The 21639-nt window shown below is 36.8% G+C and overlaps 1 protein-coding gene across 4 annotated transcripts in view; it reads right to left on the bottom strand.

The window, feature by feature from the left end:
- CPA6 (carboxypeptidase A6) overlaps positions 1-21639 on the bottom strand; it is a 252013-nt gene that overhangs the window by 161592 nt on the left and 68782 nt on the right. For all 4 annotated transcript variants that reach the window (XM_081816079.1, XM_081816078.1, XM_006734422.3 and 1 more), the window contains exon 2: positions 2633-2708. In XM_081816079.1, the coding sequence (XP_081672205.1) occupies positions 2633-2708 (76 nt within the window). The remainder of the gene's footprint in view (positions 1-2632; positions 2709-21639) is intronic.

The raw sequence follows: 21639 nt of genomic DNA on the forward strand, positions 1-21639 counted from the left end.
TGCTTTCCCTTGAAGAATCTGGAATTTTGGTATGTACTTGGCAGAGGGGGCCTACATGACTAGGCTCCAATAAAAACCCTGGGCATTCAGTCTATAATGAGCTTCTCTGGTAGACAATATTTTACGTATGTTATCACAACTCCTTGTTGGGGGAATTTAGAACATCCTGTGTAATTTCACAGGGAAATACTTGGAAGCCTGTGCCTGGTTTCTCCTGGACTTCATGCTATGTGCTTTTTCTCGTTGCTGGTTTTGCTTTGTATCTGCTTGCTATAATAAATCATAGCTGTGAGTAGGATAATTGGCTGAATTGTGAGTCTTGCAAATCTCTGAACCTGGGGGTGGTATTTGTGACTCAAGGAATAAAGTAAATGAGAACATGACAATGTACACATTGAGTCTAGGCTCCACTGCCCAGCAAACTTGGCCTTATTCCTCTCCATTGGGAAAATGATCAGAGTAAACAGACTAGAGGCAGGAAGCAGGCCTCACGTGGCTTCTAGAGGATTTGGAGCTGTCTGGATGTGTGCTCCAATGCCACACTGTGACCTAGGGCAAGTTACTTAACCTCTGCCTCTCCTAATTTCTTCCACTGTAAAATAGCAATAACTGTACCCACCTCATAGAGTTGTTAAAAGGAGACAATTTATAGGAAGCACTCAGACTACGACTGGTGCAGTGTGACTCAGAGGGGCTGGATGTAATTCTCTCTGGTGTGGAACCACTAGAGCATCGTCAACATTCTGATATTAACTCCCTTGCTTCCCTTCACTCTGCTCCCCTCTTCCTCACCAGCCCCCTTTCCCTCCCTTCTCTTAGTTATCCTCTAAGCTCCTTCACATCCAAACCATTTCCTCCCCCAGATTACTACCTTTCCTCAAGGACTAAATGAAAATATGCAGGATTTTTTTTTTTTAAGTGTATACAGAAGTGTGTACAGAAAAGAGCACAATATAATGTGTTCTCATCAGTGTCCACAGTCCTTTCTATGCTCAACATCGTTTTGTTCCATATACGATTTAGAAGAGTTTTTAAGTAACCCTCCCAGTCCTCACTGATGAAATTTTACTACTTTTGATAATGACGAGTGCTTATCACATATAGAACTATGCTATTTTATTTTTATAACTTTGTAAGACCTACCATGTAAATGTATTTACAAATGGTGTGTGTGTCTGGGGGGTGGATTCTTTCACAAGTATTTTTTCCCCAATACTTGGTTAAGCATATTTGTTTCCTGAAATACTGGACTCCATGGTGTAAAGTAGCTATTTTGTTTTTTCCAATGGTGTCTCTAAAAAACAATTTTAATGGAGATGGGAGCTTCTACTTGAAAACTGCTTTGCTTCTTTGCAAATGTTGAGTCCCTGATGGGCTGTTTAGATAGTGTTCAGATATTGCTGCTGAAAAGACTATAAGGAGGTTAATTATCATAGGAAAGTTCATGTTGGTATCCCGAAGCAGAGATTCCTTTGAGAAGGAAAAGAGGTTTAGGAAATGTCTGGTAAGCAGTCTCTCTGGTACAGGATACAATCACAATTTGGGGTGAGCTCCTGCATTTTCACTTCGAGTCCTTGTAATGAGACCCAAGCTTAAATTGGACAGTGCATGTGTAAAAGCTGGGAATGAGGAAAAAGAAAGGAAATGAATAAACTCCAAGTTCAATACTTCATTTGTAAGTACATTCAATATTTCAAGGAAAGATGTCAAAGACAAAAATCAAGCCAAAAATAAAAGACCAAAAATTAGATAATTACAAATATCTCCAGAAGCCACTGAGTCTGTCTCTCTTCTCTTATCCCCCTAACATCTTCTCCAGGTAGGACTGTCCTCCAGGCATTTAGGACACATGTTTTTCTATCCCATTTTGGAGATTAAGGAGGCCTTCTTGGTAATCTGTTTTGCCAACCATCAAAAAGAAGCTAAACCACCCCATATTTTATGGCCTTACCTCTGTTCTCCGTAGGCCTAGAAAAGAGCCCATCACTACACTTCTCATCATAACTTTCTAGCTAAAGCTAACACTCAATTATATTCAGTATTAGGGAGATGGGAAATTCTCTATCTCTAAAATCCACAAAATTCACCGAAGATTGAATAATCAGAGCCCTTCAACATTTGCCAATAGAATTTTCTTATCAGATCCACTGAAACATACCAAAATTAATTAACTTGAATTTCTTTTATTTTCCTCAATTCTCTTCTGCTTGAATTTAATTAGAATGGAAGTATAGATGATCAGCAGGAAAATTTTAAGAAGGAAAAGTGAAGCTCTGGAAAATTATAAACAAAATTCACTCATTCATTAAAAACAACAAAAAACATTTACTGAACTTATAGGATATTCCTGACACTGACATCACAGCAATGAGAAAAGTAGACAAAAGCTCTCTCATGAAGCTCTCTCATCTCCCTTACTAAGGGAGATGGAAAATAAATGAACTCATAAATAGATAATGGGTAAGATACATCATATTTTGAATAACCTAACTTATCCTTTAAAAGCTCTTTCAAGTTGTCTCTTAGCATGTTTTTTCCCCTTGGCTAATTAATTCCACTTATTCAACTCCCATCAGCAAAGCCCTGTAAACACATTATAGGTGTAAGGGATAAGTGGTGGAAGCTCTCTTACCTTAAGTTGGTGGTATATTTTCTTCAGTGCATTTGCTTCTTCTTCTGTATTGGGAATAAGTCGAATCACCTTATCACTATAAGAAAGGAAAGAAATGGTGTTATTTACCTTTCAAAACTAAGGGTTTAGCTAGCTCTATCTGCTTACCTTTTAAAAAACTAACTTTGTGGGGCGCCTGGGTGGCTCAGATGGTTAAGCGTCTGCCTTCAGCTCAGGTCATGATCCCATCGTCCTGGGATCGAGTCCCACATCGGGCTCCCTGCTCAGCGGGAAGCCTGCTTCTCCCTCTCCCTCTGCCTCTCTCCCTGCTCATGCTCTCTCCCTCCCTCTCTCTCTCTCTCTCTGTATCTCTGTGTCTCAAATGAATAAATAAAAAAATCTTTAAAAAAAAAAAAAACTAACTTTGCAATTAGGAAGAAAAACAGCAAACTCTGGACTGGACCAATACCAGCAATACCTAGGCCACCCAGGAGCCCCACATTGGTCTTTTTTCCCCTGCCTTAAGACTATTGGTTTTTCCTGGGCTCCTGGGTGGCTCAGTAGTTAAGCGTCTGCATTTGGCTCAGGTCATGATCTCAGGGTCCTGGGATCGAGCCCCACATCGGGCTCCCTGCTCCTCGGGAAGCCTGCTTCTCCCTCTCCCACTCCCCCTGCTTGTGTTCCCTCTCTCACTGTGTCTCTGTCAAATAAATAAAATCTTTAAAATAAATTAAAAAAAAGACTATTGGGTGTTTTTCCATCAGCTTTTAAAGATTACATATTCACACTTAAGCAGAGAAAGGCCAAAAACACAGAAACAATGGTAACAGGAACAAGGACTTTCATGAATAGCTCAGAGCAGATACCAAATAAGAAATTTCTGATGACAGAAGTAAAAATATTCTTTTTAAAAACTTAATGCTGAAAAGGAATGTGACTTTCAATAAGAGAGCATATACACTATGGAAAATTTCTGGTTTGGATTTTTCCTACACTGAGAACAGTAAAGATAAGCTCATCTCTATGGGCCATCTTATTTCTGTAGTACAGAGCTTCCCAAGTGCATGTGGGGCCAAATTGGAGGGCCACCAACTGTTTCAAGTGTGCCACAAGATATCAATGGCTATAAAAATTTTTAAGTGATAAAAATTTAAAAATTTGTACTGCCATTAAAATTGTACCACAGCTGAAATTATATTTGAACACTCTAGAAGTTTCTTTCAGTAAAGATCTTGAATTGTTTAAGATGACTGGATGAGTCATGCTATCTGCCAAAGAGTTCTCTATAGTGGTGACCTCCCCCCAAGGTTTGTCAGACAGCTGTTATTATTTTTAGTTATGTCATGACGGGGACAGGTTGGAAAGCACAACTCTAGTATATAATAATCACAAATGGTTCAATGTGCTTTGTATAGCGCGTAGTTATTAAGTATTTATTAATGGATTGGTATAAAGGATATTATTGAGAATAATTGTTTTTTTTTAAATTTTATTATGTTATGTTAATCACCATACAATACATCATTAGTTTTTGATGTAGGAGAATAATTGGTTTCTAGAGGAAATGTAAGAGTTCCCTGTACTAAATAGAGTACAACAGGAATATTTTTCATAACCCTCTACAACATTTTACAATGACTGAAGATAAAGTAGATTAATACTAGAGACACACACACACACACGCACACATGCACGCACACAGCACATAACAAAAACTCTAGCAGTTCACCCACAACTTATCTCTTCAACCTCAAAGGTATACTGGAGTAAGAATGGACTATGCATACTTTCCCATGGTTTTACTACTTGGTGAATAGCAGTGTCCAAGGCTAGGTAAGATTAATATGAAAGTCACTGAACCCCAAGGGAGACTTCCAGATTTGTTGGAGAATTATTCGTTAGGGCTGTGTGTTCATTTCCAATCACTTTAGCTTTGTTATTTCAAATGATCCTGTTATATCTTCTTTTGGCCTATGCATTAAAAGGACCTTGGTTTTTTGATAATTTAGTATGTCTCAGGCACTACTCTCGTAATATGTCACTTTAGTTTCCTCAGAATCACACAAAAGCACCCCTCAGTATCAATGCCATGAAGTCTATTTTTCCAGAAAGAATCTACTTTCTTAGTAGTGGCAAAGAAAAAAGTCATCAAGTCATTGTGAAACAACTCCAAATATGACCTTTAGAATTTAAATGTAATTTACACCTTTTCTCTTTTTCATTTCTGGTACACAATTCTCTGTCCTTTATTTTTCCTGGATTCATCATATCCTGGCCTCTCCCACCTGACCCAATATAATTCTTGGCAGAGAAAGGCAACTCCGCTGGGTGATATGGTTGTTTTTGAGGGATGGATCACTTGACAGCTTGCTGAAAAACACCTCCATCTGGGGCCCTATCAGCTCCTCAAGAGTGCAAAGGAAGCAATCTGTAGCTGTTTTACAGCCATAGGAAGATTTTTTTTTTTTTTAAGTGATGGATAATTCAACCTGGCAATTGATTCCTCTTCTGTGAGTATAGGATAAAAGGTGACCATGCCTAGGATTTTTACCTCTGAAAGTGATTGCTCAAACCCAGGTTTGTCACTTTTATCACACGAAGTTCACTTCATCACAACTTGTAGAAATTCTCAGGTGTGACTTGAGAAATGTGTTTATTACTGTTTGATTACTTATCAGAGAGCAGAGAAGAAGGAAAGTTATTTAGGAAGACCCACGTAATGTTATATTTTGTAAACCCATAAATTTTCTTAGACTAACCAGTAACCAAAACCAACAAGAGTAATCTATTCAGCATGCAAAACCAAATGCTTCCCAAAGGCCCCATTTGTTCCATCAAACATAAAGCTCACTCTCCCTAGATCTGAGAGCTAGTCTTTTTTTGAAGTGGCGAACAATAATTCAGTAATACACACAGGAAGGTTTCAGGAAGTACAGTAGCTCCTGGAATTCAGAGAAAAACTAGCTATGTACAACTATCAAAGGTGAGTGGAAAGGCTTTCCTTATAACTGATGGCTTTTTTCAACCTCTAGGTGGCAACATCAATTTAAGACCCCTTGGCTACCCTTTGTGATTAAGTTGAGAGAATCAAAGATCTGCAATAGGGGGAAATCGGAGGGGGAGACAAACCATGAGAGACTATGGACTCTGAGAAACAAACTGAGGGTTCTAGAAGGGAGAGGGGTGGGAGGATGGGTTAGCTGGTGATGGGTATTAAAGAGGGCATGTACTGCATGGAGCACTGGGTGTTATACGCAGTGAATCATGGAACACTACATCAAAAACTAGTGATGTAATGTATGGTGATTAACATGACATAATAATAAAAAAAGATCTGCATAGGGGTTGAGGTTAGGGAGCTGACTAGGCAACCACTGCTCACATGTGTATGTGTTTGTAAATCAGATATTTCTATGGGAACCTATGTAAAGTTTTCATAGAGAACATAGGCATTTTAAATCACAGTTTAAAAATGGTATATAGATGCAGAATATTCCAGATAACTAATTGCCCAGTAATTATGTATTCACTCATGATATATTTTGTCCGCTTGCCTTACAGGACAAATAAGGTTATGTTGCTATCATGCTAATACCAAGTTGCAAGTTGATTACTGATCCTAACGTACAGTAGCAACCACATGAAAGACCCTTTTAAACACATTTAATCAATTTAAAAAGTATTATTAAATGCATAATGAGAACATATGCACCCAGAGAAGAGTATTTGGCAAGAGAGCACCTTCTCTAACCTTTTACAATCTGTCTGGGCTTCAGTTTCCTCATCAAAGGAGTGAGCAATAAACTAATTCCGTTGCCTTCCCGTTTTAAAGTTCTAAGACCATGCTGCTCAAAGCTGATGCCTACTATATTTATTGCTATGCCTCGACGGCAACACCTACGGAAGAATGTGTTTTATGGGTAACTGGAGAGTCCTCAGACTCCTTTGGAAAGACACAGATCTGAAGCTCCAGATTTTTCCTTCTGGGTCTTGGCATGAACTTTCACAATTGATTCTATTATTAAACTCTAAATTTCTTTGTAAGTTAGAGAACCAGTTTATAAACCTATGCTTATAAAAATGAAAATAGTACCGCAGATACAAAATAAAGTTCCCCTTCCAGTTCTCTTTCACACCAAACCTCCCATTGTCCCTTAGTGGCCATTGTTAATTTTTTGGGACCCATTCCGGACTCCTTTGCATTTACACACGGGACGGTTTCATAGCATTTTCTAATACTAATTTGCTTTTATTTTTCGCTTAACATGTTACTTTTGAAACACTTTTTTAAAGAAATGGCTGGATTCTATTTGCCAATGTCTTATTTTGAAGTTTATGCCTATATTCATAAGGGAGACATTTTAAAAAATAAACTTTTTATAAACCAAAAAAAATGTTCTTTTTGAATCACCCCTGTTTGATGTTGGTATCCGCATTAAGCTATCCTCATGAAACTGGAAATTTCCCACCCTTGTAATATGCTTCGACAAATTGACACAGAAACTATGTCCCTGATTATTTCGTAGAATACGCCCATGAAATTATTCAAGGTGGGACCAACTTTTTTTTTTTTTTTTTTGCAGTTGGGGGTTCTAAATTATTTTGTGGTCTATTCAGTTTTCTTCCAGGCTTTTTGAGTTAATTTTGGTAATTTACATTTCCTGGAAAACCATCCATTTGTTTATATAAATTATAAAAACTTAACTGCAGTGTCTTATAACTTATCTGTAGCTTTGTCCCCTTTCTATGTCTTAATGTTATTTGTGGTTTTAAATATAAATTCTTTAATCAGACTTTCCAAAGATTTTGTTTTTTAAAAATCATTGCTTTTATTGATAAGTTATGTTTGTGTATATATATAATTTCTACTTCTATCTTTATGAATTATGTACTTCTTTCTTTAGATCTACTTTGTTACTCTAGCTTTAATAGGGGATATTTTTATTAATATTCAGATCTAAGTTGGTGATTTCAGGTTTTTGTAATTCAACTTATTTTTTTTTGAAGCTTTTATTTATTTGACAGAGACAGCAAGAGAGAGAACACAATCAGGTTAAGTGGGAAAGGGAGAAGTAGGCTCCCCACTGAGCAGGGAGCCCAATGTGGGGCTCGATCCCAGGACCCTGGGATCATGACCTGAGCCAAAGGCAGACACTTAACCGACTTAGCCATCCAGGCGCTCCTCAACTTATTTAAATTAAAAAAAAAGTCACCCATTTCTCCCAGATCCCATCCCTTGCCTCTGACAGCCACCAATCTGTTCCCGAAGGTTTTTTAGGTTTCATATATAAGAGAGATCACATAGTATTTGTCTTTCTCTGACTTATTTCACTTAATACAATGCCCTCAGGGTTCATTCACGGCACAAATGGCAAGATTTCATTTTTTTTATGGCTTAATAATCCTCCATTGTGTGTGTGTGTGTGTGTGTGTGTGTATTACAATTTCTTTATCCATTCATTCATTGATGGTCCCTAGGTTGTTTCAGTATCTTGGCTATTGTAAATAATGCTGCAGTAAACATGGGGTGTAGATATCTTTTTGAGTTAGTGTTTTCTTTTTCTCTTGATAAACATCCAGAAGTGGAATTGTTGGATCATATCGTAGCTCTACTTTTTAAAAAGAACCTCCATACTGTTTTCCATAGTGCTTGTATCAATTTATACTCCCCACCATCAGTGCATAAGGGCTTCCTTTTTTTCCACATCCTTGCCAACACTTATATTTTTGATGATAGTCATTCTAACAGAAGGGGGGTGAGATTTCATTTTGGTTTTGATTTGCATTACCCTGATTATTAATGATGTTGAGCACCTTTTCATGTGCTTGTTGGCTATCTGTATATCTTCTTTGGAAAAAATGTCTATTTAGATTTTCTGCCCATTTTTTAGTTAGTTTTTGGCTATTGAAATGTATGAATTCTTTATATGTTTTGCATACTAGCTACTCATGGGACAGGTGGTTTGCAAATATATTTCTCTCATTTGGTAGGTTGACTTTTCCTTTTGTTGATGCTTTTCTTTACTGTGCAAAAGCTCCATTTGATGTAACCCCCCTTTGTTTATTTTTGCTTTTGGGATCAGATTCAAAAAATCATCACCAAGACCTATGTCAAAAGCCTTACTATGTTTCCTTTCAGGAGTCTTATGCTTTCAGGTCTTATATTTACACTTTTAATTCAAGTTAATTTTCATGTATGGTTTAAGACAGTGATCCAGTTTCATTCTTTTGCATGTGGCTGTCCAATTTTCCCAACACTATTTATTGAAGAGACGGCGCTTTCCCCATTGTATATTCTTGGTTACTTTGTCATAATTGATTGACCATATATGTGTAGGGTTATTTCTGGGTGCTCTATTTTGTCCTATTGATGTATGTGGTTTTTATGCCAATACTATGCTGTTTTGATTACTATAGCTTTGTGGTATACTTTGAAATCAGAGAATATGATGCCTCCAGCCTTGTTCTTATTTCTCAAAATTACTTTAGCTCTTTCAGGTCTCATTTCATACAGTTTTTAGGATTTTTTTGTTCTATTTCTGTGAAAAATACCATTGGTGTTTTGATAGGGATTGCACTGAATCTGTAGATTGCTTTGGGAAGTATGGACATTTTGACAATATTAAACCTTCCAATCCATTTACATGGAATGCCTTTCCACTTATTTGTGTCTTATTCAAATTCTTTCATTAATGTCTTATAGTTTTCATTATATATCTTTCACCTCCTTGGTTAACTTGATTTATAGGCATTTTATTCTTTTTGATGCAATTGTAAATGGGATAATTGTGGTTTTTAGTTTCTCTAAAGAGAACAAAAGAGTTATTTTGAAGAATGTTAAATTCTACATATACCTTTTAAATATGTTTAATTATGTTATTTAGATCTTCTATCCTTATTGTCTATTAAATTTGACAATTTTTGATAGAATTTTATTTAATATACCTACTGTGATTTTGGATTTGTCAGTTTAATTTAAAAACTCTTAATTCACATATTTTGATATGTAGGTATATATAAGTTCACGACTACTGTATCTTCTGGATGGAATAAAGCTTTTATCCTAAAATGTCTCTATAAAAATCCTTCTATAGCTCATTTAATGCTCTTTAAATTCTTTTTTTGCCAAATGATTGGCTGGGACAGTTTTGCCTATGTCTTTCTTATGCTTTTTCTTTTTTTTTTTTTTTTTACAGATGAGTTTCTTGGAAACATCATAATGCTAGACTAAATTTTTAAAAATTTAGTAAGATTTTTCTGACTTTTGACTAGAGAATTTTACTTATTCACATTAATTGTTACTTTATTTATTTATATATTTTTTGGAGATAGAGAGCACAAGCAGGGTGGGGGGTGCAGAGGGTGGCAGACAGAGAATCTCAAGCAGGCTCCACCCTCAGCATAGAGCCCCACTTGGGGCTCAGTCTCATGATCCTGAGATTGTGACCCAAGCCAAAATCAAAAGTCGGATGCTCAACCAACTGAGCCACTCAGGTGCCCCTCTTTTTTATAATATAAATTTAATATGTATAAAAATGTAAGGCACATACATTATCTAGTATTAGATCATGTATACATATGTGGTTTTTATTTTATTTTTTGTCATGGGTTCTTGCCTTTTCTCCTTTCCTTCTTTCTTGGAGTTAATTCTCTGCCAATTTTTCTTATCTAGTACTGTGCAAGCTATGCATCTTATGTCTATTTTTTTAGTGATTTCTTATAAGATTTACAAACTTACTTTAAAATACTTCATGTCCAGAATTAAGTCTTTGTATTTTCCCCCCTTGAACAAGATCTTATTTTTTTCATCCTCCTCCTCCGTTTTTCTTTTTTGCTCCATGTTTTGTTAAAATCACCTAGAATTCTTGTTGTACATTGTGTCTAAGTGGATATCTGAACTGGGTTCCTTCAAAATTCATATGTTGAAGTCCTAACCTCCAGTATCTCTGAATGTGACTATATTTGGAGATAAGGTCTTTAAAGAGGTAATTAAGTTAAACTGAGGTCATTGGGTTGAGCCCTAATCCTGTTTGACTGGTTTCCTTAGAAAAGGAGGGAATTGGGGCACAGACCTGCACAAAGGGAAAACACCATGAAGACACAGGGAGAAGGTGGCCATCTGCAAGCTAAGAAGAAAGGCCTCAGAAGAAATTAACTGTGCTGACACCATGCTCTCAGACTTCCAGTACCAGAACTGTGAGAAAATAAGTTCCTGTGGCTTAAATCACCCAGTCTGTGGTACTTTGTTATCACAGCCCTAGCAAACTAATACACACACTGAAGATGGCAGCTTGATGGCTGTGTCCTCAGCCATTCCTTGATATTTGAATGACTTTAGTCACTTTGTTTCTAAATTCTCCCAACAGTGCATACATTTCCTATCAAAACACTCATTGCACTCACTGTAATTTGTTTAGTGTCTTTATTTCCTACTAAGCTCTAAACTCTGTATGAACAGGAACTCAATACATTTTGGTTTATTCTGTGGGAGTCCTGTGAGAGGGTCTCTATAGAGTAGTCCAAAGCTTGTCTTGAGGGTCTAGGAATAGGTTTATGTTTTACCTGCAATTTCTAGATCATGCAGAGTGTAAATTAGGAGCCCACACCCATACATGGTAGAGACCTGGGGTATCTACTTTTCAGTGATCTCCCATCACCCAAATCTCTAGTAGACTAAAACCTCCCCCCATTTCTCCAGCTATAGGGAGTTCTTCTCCACACTTTTAAAGTTCCCTTTCTTTTTATAAACTTGCTTGTAAGCTCTCCATGTCTTCCTGTTACAGGCATTGGAATCCCAGCCTCAGACCTGACAGTCCCTTTTCATAATCCTGACTCCCAGAACCATAGGGTATCAGCTTTTTCTTTCTACTTTAGCTTTTGCTTTTTGCCTCCAAATGTTTGGCATCTGGAAATTTCCCTGTCTTCCTACAAAGTTCAGTTATCTACTAAAACAAATGACAGGGTGGTAAAAGTCCGTACTCTGGAGACAAGTTGCCGGCACTAGTTATGGGACTTCAGGCAATGTTTTTCACCTCTCTGTGCCTCAGCCCCTCTATCTATAGATTGGGGTTACTGGTACTTAATTCATGGGTTATTGTGAGGATTAAAGGAGTACACATGTTAAGTGCTTAGAATAACACCTCACACAGAGTAAAGGCTATATAGATGTTTGATCCTATGAAGTTTTTGCATTTTTGGTATATTTTCACTTTATCCAATATTTATACTTTAGGGTTCCTGACTATAACAACTCAGTCTTCTATGTTCTATTAGACTCTAATATGTTGAGTAAAATGAGTAAGATTCTTTTAAGAGGAAACTACTTGTAGCAGACATCCTGGATAGCTTAAGAATGCACAACTTGTCCACAGTCTTACTTTGAGGTATCATTTGCCTGGTATCTTGTAACTCCTTCCCATGTAACCACACCTAATTTGACATCCAGCTTAAAGGCAGTCAGGTAGAATGACAAGTGAGTTCTGCCCAGTTGGGCTCACTCCCCTGGACAGTGACTGACTGCTGATCTAGTCAGATCTTTGGGAGTTTACACTTGAAATAATGAAAAAAAAAATCATTTTGCAGTATCAGGAGCAACATCATTAGATACAGGTAATAGCTCAATTACCACAATGGCAAGGTTCTCAAGCAGGGATCATAGGCACTGGACACACTGCCCTTTGTAAAGGATCCTTCGGGCTCCAGGGGCCAGTTTGGAAATAGTCTCCATTTCTTCCTTGTATTTCTTATAATAAACTGCTATCATCTGATGTATCTGGAGCATGTCTTTTTTTAAAACCTAACAAATGTACTAGTGCTAAGAATATTTAAACTTAATAAAAAAAAAAAGTATCTGATCTCCAAGTCACTGGATTTACCTTCTCCCATCTATTTCCTCTTCAGGTAGGGAAAAAAGAGAGTAAGGCTGGATTTTAATCTGTACTCTATCACTTGACCAAATTGCTTAAACATTTAGAGCCAATGATTCCTAATCCTTAAATTGAGGAAACAGCAATATACTGTTGTATAGGATTTTTGTGAGAATTATTTCATTCAGACACATTTGTTAAAATTACATTATATGCCAGGCATGGCAGTAGGTGCTAGGGATATAGCAGTTTCTGACAGTGATGGGCTTATAGTCATAGTACCAATGAGATATTGTTTGGGAAATGCTTAACTTGTTATAGCCTCTCAATGCATAGTAACTTCTGCTATTATGTCTACAGGAAAAATATTTTCTCATTCGGTAGAACTTAGAGAGCTGAGAGCAGATACTTCTCCAAGTATGTTTCATTGTGAACATTAGAAACAATAAAACATTATTTTATTATGGATCTATTTAACCATTTTTTGTTGTTCCTGGTGTTTTTGTTTCTTGACCTTTCCATAGGTATTTGAATCTAATCATTGATCAGTTTCTTAATTTCGAACTATTTCCTCTCTTCTCAGGCAGCTCTTTGGCATCTATGTATCACACACATTAGATGGTATTTTCTACAACAGCTATTGACAAACGGGACACTTTATATAAAATAAAAATGGAAAATTTCAGAGTAAGTTCTGTATAGATATTCTATTGGTACAAGCTGCACAGTTTCAATACTTTTAAAGGCACAATTTACCCAGATACAGAAAAGGAGATCTAATGCTATTCTTCAGAAGGTATAAGATTAGATGACTGTTGTGGATGCTATTGGCTGCTCCTCCAAATCCACTTTCCCCTTCTTAAGACCCTAGCAGAAGGGGTTTGCTCTGATATTCACCCCATCCCTTCATCAGGAATGGGTCTTGATCAGCCAATCAGAGCTTGTATATCTCCCTAGCAACCTTGGTTAGTGTGGAGATTGACATGTATTATGAATTGCCCAAATTTAAGGGCAGGATTATTATTGCATGGTGGGTAGGGGGGTATTCATTCTCCTGTCAAATGTAAACAAGGAAATGAATAACTGTGCTTGCCACTGGCAGCCTGTAATTAGGAAGGGAATGAGCTGTAGGGTGAAGCAGATTCTGTGGACTGTTGAGTGGGGAGGAAGAATGAACCTGGGTATTCAGTGGTCTTGTTGAATCAAGCAATTAAGCTAGTCCTACCTCTCCTACCTCTGGACCTCCTGTTATGTAATGTAAAAATTTTATTGTATAGGCCAGTTTGAGTCAAGCTGTCCTACTTGTAACCAAAAGCACCCTGCACAATAATGGTAATTTTACTTAGTTATTTTTAAGGAATGAGATAAGGAAACTATGGAGTAACTAAATTTACTGTTAAATCAAAGTCTTCACAGGTGGAAAAACACATCTGTGTTCTTTCTTTCCTCCCTGAACACCTTTCTCTAAAATACTCCTTTGATTTTGATGGCCACTCTGTGTGTGCTTTCAGAAGGGAAGGGAAAACTAGGATAATAATCAGTAGCTAAAACTCATCTCCTATTCACAAGAAAAATAGGACAGTTTAAAATATTTGCTGAATTTTCTGAAAGCTTGCATCCCATGGAAGAGTTAATAATAGGATGTTCACTTAAAAAAAAAAATCGCATGTCTGAGCACAAAGAAATCCATTAGATAATCCCACCTAGAGAAATTAATGTTCACATGTAGATTCTATATTATAAAGTGCTTGGGTCTCAGTGCTGCATTTTCTTTGTTGAAAGATCATGTCTTAATGCACACAAAAAATTTCATTAAGAAGCAATAAATAAGAGATAACTTGGCAGAGAATACTTTAGAGAGCTAAATGGATTCTTCTCTTCTTTGGTCATGGTTTATAGTTGCAATATAAAGTACTCAGAACATGAAGAAGCTCCCTGTGGCAGTTTGCTTAGGACATAAGGATTTAGATTTCTTTTGGATTAGATGGAAGTGATCACTTTCTTCTTCTTTTTTGGTTGCTGCAGTATGTTAACAGCAGAGAAAAGAAAAACACATAGCCTTCAAAAAGCCTTACTGATATATTCACTTTATAACATTTTCTCAAGAGGTTGAACACCTACCATGATATCCCACACATAAAGGAGGATCAATAAATATTTGTTGAATTGAATTAAAATTGGCTTTCTGTAAACTGCATCATCTTTTAAATTTCTGAAATTGGCTTCCATGGTAAGGTTTGAGAATTTCTTGTTCTCCCATTACTACAGGTCAGAGAGGAGAAAAGCAATAAAATGCAACACTGCCATTAATTTTTTACAGTAAGATATTACCTTCACTGTGTCTCAAGAATTTGCTATGCATTGTGTCAAATCATTATATGATACTTCAATTTAGTACTTCTTGTAGTATTTCAGATAGGACTCAATCTGAGAAAACTGTTACCACAATGGAGAACAAAGCATTCATCCGACAGATACTTTTGTAGCCATTATTCCATGCAAGTCTCTGGTGGGGAGGAAAAAGGAAAGGAGCTGCAAAGCATAAGGAAAGAACTCCAAAGATGGGTTCATAAGGCACAAGCAATACCTTATATTATTATAAGGTAGCATATGATCAATATTTTATACATTATATAGGAAATGTATATAAAAAAGGATTAGAGAGTGATCAGAGAAAACCTTATGGAAAAACTCTGATACTTGAAACTAAGATTAGGGCCCCAGTGGACTGAAAACCATTGACATATATAGTCTAGTGATTTTGAAATTTGAGTGTAATATTCACATGGGAATCTGTCAGCATAATTTCTTGGGCAAAAAAATCCTGAAATCACCTTCTAGGATAAAACACTTAGTAATACTGGAATATGTATGTTTGTGTGTGGTGTATCTTTTAACATGCATGGGCAGGGTGGCAATAGAGTAAGGGAAGGCCTGAGAGGGCAAAAATGCTCACATAAGCTAATACTGAGACCAGTGGTTACCCTGACTGATGGGCATCTTAATAGTCTCTGATGGCCCAGAGTCTGAGCAAGGTGGGAATTCAGATCAGAGATGGTCACAGAAAGTCTTAAAGATAACAACCTCAAGGAAAAGATGATTAGAAAAATGCCCTGTGAAAGGAGAGTGGGGAAACTTCTCAGTCATGGACTTGGTTGTGGATAGAGGAAAAAATGTAATCATCACTGGGAATTTGAAACCACAAGCTAGGGGAGTACAGGAAAGATGGCAGAATAGGAGGACCCTAAGCTCACCTTGTCCCACAGACCCACCAAGGCAACAATTACATATATTTTAACTAACTGTTGAAATACCTTGAGACTGGCAGAACAGATCTTCTATAGCTAGGCATAGAGAAGGCCACCTCAAAGAGGGTAGGGGTGGTGGAGACACAGTCAGGAACCAAACCCCCAGTGCTACTAACCACAAACAGGAGGGACATCACAAGCAGAGAAAAGCAAGGGAATTAGACCCCACTCCCCCATCACACCCATAGCCCTGGGGACCCACACTGGGAAGACAAGTCCCTGATGTCTGACTTTGAAAATCAGTAGTGCTCACCTTGGGAGAGTCAGAGTGTGATAGAAGACCAAGTCCCCACCCTTAAAGAGCCAGTCTAAGACATAGCACAGAAGCAGCAGTTTGAAAAGCACCTGGGATATAAGGACATTTTTTTTACTATTTTAGGATGTGTGTCAGAAAAGTAGGAAGCTACAGATTTCTCTAGAACAAAAGTGCAGGGCTGGATGGGCTTTTTTTTCTTGCTCTCCCCTAGCCTAGATAATTGGATGCTCATAGGAGCCAGTTCTAACACTTTCCACTTCCGTTACTAATACCCCATGTTCCCCCACATTCCCTCTGAACCTGCTCCACCCAACCCACCAGGTACTCCCTCCAAAGCAGTTCCTGCCCAATCACATCTGGCAGGCAACCCCAGCTAGGAATGGCAACCCTCCAAAGTGATTCCTGCCCTGGGGATGGTGCAGGGAAGATAACCCCAGACACCAGTGCCCTCACATTTCCTGCAGCTGGATCTCTTAGCTGGCTATGCAGTGAACAAGCCCTCTGCTCTGGTGTGCCCACAGCTGTCAGAGTGGCTAATTGCAGCCAGGCTCCACCCACCAGTGAGCCCATAAGCTTTGAAAGCTCAGGTAGCAACCCTGCCCAGCGTGCCAGGAGCAGGGAAAGTGGGTCATTGCAGCCAGCTGTGCTGAGGTCCAGTCCCACCTATCAGCATGCCCACAGCATCCACAGCTCAGCCACAATAGGAAGTAGCAGGCAGTCCATACATAACACACCCCAGGAGTGCCCAGTTCTGGAGATGAGGGGGTATTGTGCTACAGGACACCACAGGACCTCTTCTGCACAAGGCAACTAATTTCAAGACCAGGACATATAGCTGACCTAATACATAGAAACAGGGTTAGACAAAACAGAGACCAAGGATTATGCCATGAATGAAAGAACAGGACAATATCACAGGAAAAAAAAAGCTAAATGAAATGGAGGTAAGAAATATGTCTGATAAATAGTTCAAAGTAATGGTCATAAAGATACTCACCGGACTTGAGAGAAGAGTGGATTAATGTACTAAAAACTTCAACAGAGATAGAAAATGTAAAAAAGAACAAGTCAGAGCTCAAAAATACGACAGCTGAAATGAAAATATATACTACAGGAAAACAACAGCAGATTAAAGGATGTAGAAGAATGGATCAGTGATCTGAAAAGATAGGGTAATGGAGAGCACTCAAGCTGAATAGCAAAAAGAAAAAATAATAAAAAATGGTAATAGGTTAAGGGACCACTGAGACTAAGTTTGCCTTACAGTGCTCCCAGAAGAAGACAGAAAGAAGGGGGCATAAATTTATTTGAAGAAATAATAGCTGAAAAATGCCCTCATCTGGAGAGGGGAAACAGATATCCAGGTCCAGGAAACACAGGGAGCTCCTAACAAGATAAACCAAAGGAGATTCGCACCAAGACACATAATAATTAAAATTGCAAAAACTAAAGATAAAGAATTTTAAAAAGAGCAAGATAAAAGCAAAGTTACGCACCAAGGAAACCCCATAAGGCTATCAGTTGATTTTTTCAGCAGAAATCTTGCAGGCCAGAAGAAAGTGGCATGATATATTCAAACTACTGAAAAGGAAAAAATATAACCAAGAATATTCTACCCAGAAAGGTTATCATTCAACATAGGAGGGATAGAGTTTCCCCCCAAAAAGTTGAAGAAGTTCATCACCACTAAACCAGCCTTACAAGAAATGTTAAAGGGAATTCTTTAAGTGGAAGGAAAAGATCATAACTAGAAGTAAAAAAATAATTATGAAAGAAAAAAGTTACACAGGTAAAAGCAAGCATATAGTAAATGTAGATCAATCATTTATAAAGCCAGTATGAAGATTAAAACACAAAAATAGGAAATCAATTATATATACAAAGGATACAAATTAAGATGTAAATTATGACATCACAAATATAAAACATGGTTGGGGGGGTAGTAAAAGTGTAGTACTTTTAGAATGGGTTCAAACTTAAGTTTGAACTTAAGTTTGACCATCAACTTAATATGAACTGCTATACGCTATAACATATGATGTTATACATGAATCCCATGGTAACCATAAATCAAAAACCTAGAGGAGATATATTAAAAAAAGATAAAAGAAGCCAACATAACACTAAAGAAAGTCATCAAAACACAGGGGAAGAAAGCAAGAAAGGAAGAAAGAAACAGAGAAGAACTATAAAACACCCAGAAAACAATTAACAAAATAATGATCACAGACCTATCAAAAATTACTTTAAATGGACTAAATCCTCCAATCAAAAGACAGAATGACTGAATGGATTAAAACAAAACAAAACAAAAACAAGATCCATCAATAGATTGCCTTATAAGAGAATCACTTCAGACCTAAAGACACATACAGACTGAAAGTGAAGGAATGGAAAAAGATATTCCATGAAAATGGAAACAAAAAAAGCTGAAGTAGCTATAATTATAACAGCAGAAACAGAATTTAAAACAAAGACTATAGCAAGAGACAAAGAAGGCCTTATATGATAAGTGAATCAATTCAACAAGATGATATAACACTTGTGGATATCTATGCATCCAAAATAGGAGCACCAAAATATATAAAGCAAATATTAATAGACATAAAGGCAGTAATACTATAATAGTAGGGGACTTGAACACCCCATTTACAACAGTGGATAGATTAGCCAGGCAGGAATCAATCTGAGAAACAAACTGAGGGTTCTAGAGGGGAGGGGGGTGGGGGGATGGGTTAGCCTGGTGATGGGTATTAAAGAGGGCACGTATTGAATGGAGCACTGGGTGTTATATGCAAGCAATGAATCATGGAACACCACATCAAAAACTAATGCTGTAATGTATGGTGATTAACATAATAAAATAAAAAAAAGATATGATGGATTCCTTAAAAAACAAAACAAAACAGGAGCTTTGAATGACACATTAGACCAGATAGACTTAACAGATATATACAGAACATTCCATCCAAAGACAGAATATGCATTCTTTTCAAGTGCATATGACCATTCTCCAAGATAGATTATGTATTAGGCCACAAAACAAGTGATGAGTATTAAAATTATATCAAGCACCTTTTTCAACCACAACGGTATGAAACTAGAAATTAATTACAAGAAGAAAATTGGAAAAAACACAAACATGTGGAGGCTAAACATGCTATTAAACAACCAATGGGTGAATGAAATCAAAGAAAAAAATTTAAAAAATACATGGAGGCAAATAAAAATGGAAACACAATGGTCCAAATTCTGGGACACAGAAAAAGCAGTTCTAAGAGTGAAGTTTATAGCAATCCAGGCATACATCAAGAAATGAGACAATTTCAAATGAACAATTTAACCTTATAACTAAAGGAACTAGAATGAAAGAAATAATAAATATTAGAGTAGAAATGAATGAAATAGACACTAAACAAGCAAAAACAAAAAACGAAACAAAACTAAGAGAAAAGATCAATGAAACCAAGAGGTGATTCTTTGGAAAGATAAAAGAAAAATTGGTAAAGCTATAGCCAAATTCATGAAGAAAAAAAAAGAGACAACTCAAAATCAGAAATGACAACTGATGAATCACTAAATTCTACCCCTGAAACTAATAATACAGTACATGTTAACTAAATTGAGTTTAAATAAAAAATTTTAAGAAAGATGTTAGTTGAAAGATGCATTCTAAAAAAAAAATCAGAAATGTAAGAGGAAAAAGCACCAACACTACAGAAATAAAAAGGATTATAAAATACTATGAAAAATGATATGCCAACAAATTGGAAAACCTAGAAGAAATGGATAAATTCCTGGAAACATCCAATCTTCCAGAACTAAATTGGGAAGAAATAGAAAATCTGAACAGACTGATTACTAGGAAAAAAAAAAAAAATCAATAAGTAATAAAAAACTCCAAACAAAAGTCCAGGACCAAATAGCTTCACAGGTTAATTCTATCAAACATTAAAAGAAAAGTTAATACCTATTCTTCTCAAACTATTCCAAAAAATGGAAGAGGAAGGAAAACTTCCAAATTCATTTTATGAGGCCAGCATTACCCTGATCCCCAAACTAGGCAAATACATTACAAAAAAAGAAAACTACAGGCCAATATCTCTGATGAATACAGATGAAAAAACATTCAAGAAAATATTAGTAAAGTGAATTCACAATACAAAAGAATCAAGTGAGATTTATTCCAGAGATAAAAGGATGAATTAATATTCGATATATAAAAATGTGATATATATCATTAAGAAGAGAAAATATAAAAACCATATAATTTTCTCAATAGATTCAGAAAAAAAAAATCTGACTAAATACACCACCTTTAAATGATAAAAAAAAAAAAAACCTCAACAAAATGTGCACAGGGCCACATACTTCAACATTATAAACACCATACATGAAAAGCCCACAGCTAACATTATACTAAATGGTGAAAAACAGTTTTCCCCCTAAGATCAGGAACATAACAAGGATGTGTCTCACCACTTTTATCTGACATAGTACTAGAAATTTTAGATGCAGAAGTCAGACAAGATAGATATTCATATTGGTAAAAAAATTAAACTATCACTATTTGCAGATGACATGATACTATACATAGAAAACCCCAAAGACTCTTATAAAAAAAAAAACCTGTAAGAACTGATAAATAAATTCAGTAAAGTTGCAGGATACAAAATTAATACCCAGAAATTGGCAGCGTTTCTATACACTGATAATGAAGTAGCAGGAGAAATTAAGAAAATAATTTCATGGATGCCTGAGTGGCTTAGCTGGTTGAGCGTCTAGCTGTTGATCTCAGTTCAGGTCTTGATCTCAGGATCATGAGTTCAAGTTCTGCACTGGGCTCTACACTGGGCATGGAGCCTAATTTAAAAAGAAAAGAAAAAGGGAAATAATTTCATTACAGTTGCACCAAAGAGAATAAAACACCTAGGAATAAACTTAACCATGGAGGTGAAAGACCTATTCTCTGAAAACTATAAAACACTGATGAGATCGGGCGTGTTCAGGGTGGTATGGCCTTAGATAATGTGAGACAGGAATCCATCAAACTCCTAGAGGAGAACATAGGCAATAACCTCTTTGACATTGGTCACAGCAACTTCTTTCAAGATACATCTCCAAAAGCTAGTGAAACAAAAGCAAAAATGAACTTTTGGGACTTCCTCAAGATAAAAAGCTTCTGCACAGCAAAGGAAACAGTCAACAAAACAAAGAGGCAACCCACAGAATGGGAGACGATACTTGCAAATGACACTACAGATAAAGGGCTGGTATCCAAGATCTATAAAGAACTTCTCAAACTCAACACCCAAAAAACAAATAATCAAGTCAAAAAGTGGGCAAAAGACATGAACAGACACTTCTCTGAAGAAGACATACAAATGGCTAACAGACACATGAAAAAATACTCATCATCATTAGCCATCAGGGAAATCCAAATCAAAACCACACTGAGATACCACCTTACACCACTTAGAATGGCAAAAATGGACAGGGCAAGAAACAACAAATGCTGGAGAGGTTGTGGAGAAAGGGGAACCCTCTTACACTGTTGATGGGAATGCAAGTTGGTACAGCCACTTTGGAAAACAGTGT

This window comes from Leptonychotes weddellii, chromosome 4 (assembly GCF_054177405.1).
Source record: "Leptonychotes weddellii isolate Sample4059 chromosome 4, ASM5417740v2, whole genome shotgun sequence".
Lineage (NCBI taxonomy): Eukaryota > Metazoa > Chordata > Mammalia > Carnivora > Phocidae > Leptonychotes > Leptonychotes weddellii.